Source organism: Heteronotia binoei, chromosome 10 (assembly GCF_032191835.1).
Source record: "Heteronotia binoei isolate CCM8104 ecotype False Entrance Well chromosome 10, APGP_CSIRO_Hbin_v1, whole genome shotgun sequence".
NCBI lineage: Eukaryota > Metazoa > Chordata > Lepidosauria > Squamata > Gekkonidae > Heteronotia > Heteronotia binoei.
In genome coordinates this window covers 19,314,155-19,320,154 of record NC_083232.1, presented here as the reverse complement: position 1 = coordinate 19,320,154, position 6,000 = coordinate 19,314,155, and the positions used below count along the sequence as shown (strand labels likewise).

At 44.1% G+C, this 6,000-nt stretch overlaps 1 protein-coding gene across 1 annotated transcript in view; it reads right to left on the bottom strand.

The window, feature by feature from the left end:
- Window positions 1–3,949: 3,949 nt before the first annotated feature.
- The window catches only part of LOC132578180 (RNA-binding protein 33-like), a 110,247-nt gene continuing 108,196 nt past the window's right edge, over window positions 3,950–6,000 (bottom strand). Inside the window, exon 19 of the mRNA XM_060248054.1 lies at window positions 3,950–4,160. Within this exon, the coding sequence (XP_060104037.1) occupies window positions 4,112–4,160 (49 nt within the window). The 3' untranslated portion in view covers window positions 3,950–4,111. The remainder of the gene's footprint in view (window positions 4,161–6,000) is intronic.

Below are 6,000 nucleotides of genomic sequence, written 5' to 3'. Positions count from 1 at the left end.
GCCACTGGACTCAAACTTTATTCCACTATTTCCCTTGATGCTAATAAAGAAAAGATTGAGAAAAGATGCCAAACTATTAATAGCTCAAGGCTATACTAAAAAAATTCCACTCTGAACTGATCCCTGAAGTGTATGCTGCATACAACTGCCAGAATTCCTGGTGTCATCTATATTTCCAGCTAAAGTTTTCTGTGAAAATAACTCACAACTACAGACAAAATAAATAAATAAATAAATTAAAATATGTAAAAAATAAAAATGAAACTACAGGGAATACCCACCCACAAGATGACATTCCCCCCTTCATTCTTCTGGAGTTGCTACTCTGGATCCACATATTGTCCTGATAATGAAACAAAGACAGCACCACATACAATTCAGCTGCTGAAAACAAATATGTTATCTTTGGATTTCATCACAGGGGACACATTGATGTGAACAAGCTACCATGAATGAATGAAAGAGAAATGTCACCTTGTGTCAACATTTCCCCATAAAAATGATCGTATAAACTCATCATCCCCATTCTCTAGTTTTGTCCTCTCTAGAACATAAAAACTGCAATCCACAGAATGGACTATCTTTTTTTGGTAACAATGATATAATTCAGTTTCCCTATTCTAAGTTCAATCTAACTATTTATCTTTTTACTTCAACAGTTTAAGGAGCCAGAATCAGGAATATATGTATGTAGCATCTCCTGTATTTACAAATGGGCTTTAGCTGACCATCTCTGTTTCCTTAGGATCAATATTGCAACAAAACCCTTGAGAGCATGAAGGAGTGTTAAATTCAGTACTCATACGGAGAGCTGTACTGAGAATTCCAGGACCAGCCTGAATTGCCAGTATGAAGAAAACCACCTTATTTCAGTCTTGATGGAAGATTTCCCATGGAAATAACCCTATAGATATCTTAACAAACAGAATTCCCAGATCATGTCCCAATCTTTAAAGTCCCTAGGACCAAACTGAAAACTTTCACTATATTTTCCACTGGAAAAAAACTATTGCTCAGTTAAACTTTCTGTTAAGTTGTAATTAAGATCCAACATTGTACAACATTCGGCTGCGGTTCTTTTTTCATTAAGAAGGTAATGAAAGGTAATGTGAATTTGAAAATGCCGCAAAACTAAAACAGAAGTTATTCTAAGAGAGGAAAAAAACCCTGACTCTGCCTACAATAGATACTGGCTAAAAATATCCATACCATATTTAAGTTTCTGAAGCTTAGTGAACAAATAATACGCAGATCAGGATATATGTATTGACTTACTAGCATCTTTATAAAAAAATTGAAGAGTTACACAAAAAAAATGAACATTTAGGGAACTGTGTCCTTAAACTTCGATAAGACAGCACAACCCACTTTCATCCCCTCCCACCCCCAAGAGTTCTGATGTGACGAAAACTGTAAGCACTTTGAATATCCTTATTTAAAGTTTGTTCCAAAGTCCGATATTTACATAACACATGAAATGCAAGTCCTGCATTTTTGCATCTTATTTTCAAAGCATGATACAGAAAGAACCAGATAATGGTTGCAACAGATCTTCTGCAAAAATTGTGGCGTGTTGCACTGAAGGAGGGGGGGATGTTTCCTATTTTTAACTGCCATTTTTACCAAAGGCACCTCGAACTGAGAAGAGCCACAATCTGATCCTGCTAACAAATCCTACTACTAAGTTAGCATGAGTCGAGATATTGCATGACCTGTTCCCTCTGGGATTACTTAATTCAGTGGCCGGGTGCCTCCCACCCAGAGCAGGGGACTCCTACCAGCTATGGAGGGGAAGAATCGGCAGCATGCAGGAGAGCTCTCCTTTCCCGTAATCGAAACTGGAAAGTTCCAGCTGACAGTCGTGTACAAACAGAAATCTACGTGATGTGCACACGCACAGTTAACACACACAGACAAGGCATACTGTATTCTCCATAATGCGAAGTAAGCCTAGTATTCCTACAGCACCTGTACGGAAACGCCTACCAACCTTTTAAATGCCACAGCTATTTTTTCTCATGGTCAGAGTTTCAATCCTTGAAATAATTTTTTAAATGACTGCTTCTTTACCAGTCCAAAGTTATCTACGGTAGCAGCAGCCCCACGGAGGTTAGCACAAGGGGTGCCATCCTGTCCCCTCCATCACAAAGGCATTTTTTTGTTTTTCAAGCCTGGCCAAAGCCGTGCAATCCTGCCTCTGACTAAGCCCAGAGCCTGAAAGCTGCTTGCAATCCCTGCACTTCGTCTCTTTCTCAGGCCCCCTGTAGGGATGTCGTGATTTTGCCCAACCTATTCCTTCTGGAGAAGCAAACAGGAAGAGCACCACATTTAACTGCCATCGGAGTCTAAACACAAGAAAAAGATTTAACGTCTGCAAAGGAACCAAAGCTACCATTTCTGGGCACAGGAAAACTGACGATCCATCGGAACCCAAGATTCCTGGTGCCTCAACAAGCACAAAACGAATGGATTAAGGACAAAACTCACCTCCGTGGCCTGTTTGAGGCTGGGCACTCCATGAGGTCACAGTTCACCTTTACAAGCCATTTGTTTATAACACCTTTTAAAACATCTGTCCTTTTTACTGACAACTAAGCTATTCCTGAAATATTTCCAGGGGCAGAAGTAAGCAGTATTGCCTAAAAAGACTTTTTCTAGTATTGGCAGCTTGGCATCTCAACTGGGGACTGGAAAGTCATCTCCTACAGAGTCTAAGCCTCACATACAACATATGCAGCCTTTATCAGGAATGACATTTTCCAGCGGACTATTCTTTTCCCTGTGCTGGCGATTTTTTAAAGAAGCTTTGACCCCATTAAATACTTAGGCACTTTCTAATTGCCAGCTCTTTATCAGTAATTTTTGAGTATCCATAATTTCAACAGGTGCCTATTTCAACTAATGCACTAGTGCTGGAATGTGCTTATACAGCTAACTATAGAAGATTCCTTAGGCTGGATGCAAAGCAGTTTTCAATGCCAAAAAAAGACCTTCCCCTTTGGGAAGAACGGCAAGAGACAGTGGGAAACTTTACTTACTCTCACCATCCTGCTGCCTTAAAATCTGTACATAATTCCTGGAAGAGCCCCCATGTCTTCAAGAATAGAGTATCTTCCTGATTTCACCTGGGGCGGGGGACACACACACTAAAGTACAATCCAACAGTCTCAGTCTCTGCCATTTACGTGGTTTTTGTAGCGAGTTAAAAGACAGAGCATGTCTCCAAAAAAGGAAGTGGGGATCAAAAGCAATAGATTACTGGGAGCAAACTGAACAACAGCAGGACAATTTGCAAGAGGCTGTCAGGAAACGGACTTTGCTTGTGACCTTTGGTTAGCATTATAATGAATGGGAACACTCAAGAGCTTCCCCTCCCTCCCTGTGCACTTTGTAAGCCCCCTTTCAAAGCGATCTAAGAAATATATATATACATGAATACAAAGAGGCGTATCTCAAGAGACTCCAGAAAAGTAAAATATAAGATACTTCATTACGCTAAGAGCTGAAATTGGCAAAGTTATTCCTGTAAGTAAGCACCAAGAGAGGAAAGAAAGCTGAGAGAATATAACAGAGTCCATGTTGCAGAATTAGTTTCAGCACCCCTTGGCCAACTACCAACCAGTTATGTAGCCCATGTTATTCTACATATTATATGGCCCTACCTGCTTAGATATGAAAGGTGAGGTGTGGGTGCATTGTCATTTCAATACCCCTCACTGAAGATAAGAGCAACCATTATCAAGTATTCTTTTCTATGAATAAACGTTTTTAAGAAAATCTTTGCAAAGTCAGTGTTCTTTCAGTGCGAGTCACTGATCACACAGTACATCTCTTGAGAACCACTGATGCGTGCTGTGTGTCGTGCTCCAGGGCACGATCCCCCGCAGTTCCCACAGATTTACACGGTAAAAGACAAAGCCAAGACTAAATCCCCGTTCCTGGAGCCTTCCTTCGCAGCAATGCTTTTGATGTCTGTAGCGTCATCAAAGTAGTCTGAAGGTTAAATGGGGTACTGCAAAAGCTGGGATCAGGCTGCCCAGGGAGATCCTGCCCTCGTGGCTTCCTCCAGAACACACCATCTGTAGTGTATGAATCAGCTGTCTTCATCAGATCACTCCACTATCAGGGCCACGTTGATGTGGGACAGATCTATCATATGCCTGGAGAAGGGTAAAGCATAAGGGTCAAAGGATATGCATAAGCTCGTAGCGTCAGTGTGCCGAAGAGCCTTCTTTCTCACGAATTTCTGCCGAAGATCTGTTTAAAAAGCTGACATCTGCATCAGGTCTTGGGAGAAATTAGCCAAGATTTAGGGAATAAGAGCGGGCAGCCCCCCCAAAGGAGCCCCTCCTGCTAAAACACTGGACACAAAAAAGCCATGTGGCTTCCAGAGACATTCACCAAACCAGCAGCTTCTAAGGGAGTGATTAAAATGTGGAATTCACTATTAAAAAAATGTGGAATTTACTACCAGAGGATGTTGTGAGGGCTACATGCATGGACATGAAAAGTACCATCAAGTCACAGCTGACTTACGGTGACCTTATAAGGGTTTTCAAGGCAACAGATGTTCAGAGGTGGTATGCCATTACCTATTTCTGCATCATGACCCTGGTATTTAGAGGTCTCATACAAATACTAGCCTGGAGTGACCCTGCTTGGCTTCTGATGAGATCAGGCTAGTCCAGGCTATCCAGGTCAGGCATAGACAGCTTTAAAAGCGGATTAAGGCAGATTCATGAAGGACAGGTCTCTCAGTGGCTACTAGCCATGGTGACTAAAGGGAACCTCATTCAGAGCTAGCCAGCCTCTGAACCCCAGAGCTAGGAGGCAACATCAGGGGAAGGCCTCAACCTCTATGCCAGGTTGTTGGCCTTCTAGAGGAATTGGTTGCTCACTGGATGCTTGGCTAGATGGAACATACCGTATTTTTCGGTCCATAAGGCGCTCCGGACCATAGGACGCACCTTCCTCCTGGGGGGCGATCCGCTCCCTCCGCCCTCCGATCCCGGCGCTTGCTTTAAGCATCAGAGCTGGAGCCAGGCAGACAGGCACAGAGGAAACACGCCGCCCCCTCCGCAGCCGGCGCTCGCGAAGTGCTGGGTTTGTGGAGGGGGCGGGTGCTTCCTCCGTGCCTGTCTGCCTGGCTCCAGCTCTGATGCTTAAAGCAAGCGCCGGGATCGGAGGGCGGAGAGAGCGATCCTGGCGCTTGCTTTAAGCATCAGAGCTGGAGCCAGGCGGACAGGCACGGAGGAAGCATGCTGCCCCCTCCGCAGCCGGCGCTCGCGAAGCGCTGGGTTTGCTGTGGGGGCAGCATGGAGCAATCCCAGCGCTTGCTGGAAGCAGAGCTGGAGCCAGGCAGGCACAGGGGAAGCACCGGGATTGGAGGCGGAGGCAGCGGATCGCCCCCCCTGGAGGAAGGTACGTCCTATCGTCCCTTCGCTCCATAAGACGCTGTTTTTTTGGGGGGAAGTGCGTCTTATGGTCTGAAAAATACGGTAGGTCTGATCCAGCAGGGCTCTTCTCAACCTACTGGTGATCCCCAGCCTAAAAACTAACCAGCTGTCCTCAACCAGAACCAGGGCCTTCTCAGACTAGGCTTCAGCCTGATGAAACTCTCTGCTGAACAAGATCCAGGCCCTACGGGATTTGGTGCAGTTCCACAGGGCCTGCAAGACAGAGCTGTTCTGCCAGGCTTATGACTGAGCAAAAACCAGGGCTGGGAAGACAGAAAGAGAACTGCACAGAACTTTCCAAGAACAATAAGGAATTCCTAGCCCTTTGAACTTTCTTACTATTATGTCGTGCATTGTTTGGAACTCCCCTGCTTTGATATCCACTGTAATTTTTGAAATTGCTATAAAGCTATAATGATTAACTCTACTCTTGAAAAAGGTAGAGGTACTGAAACAGGTGTAAATAACAATTGGATCCTGTTGAGAGAAGATATACCTTGACTGTGGAAGTGATTTACTCGTTTATATACACATCTTTTCTGGT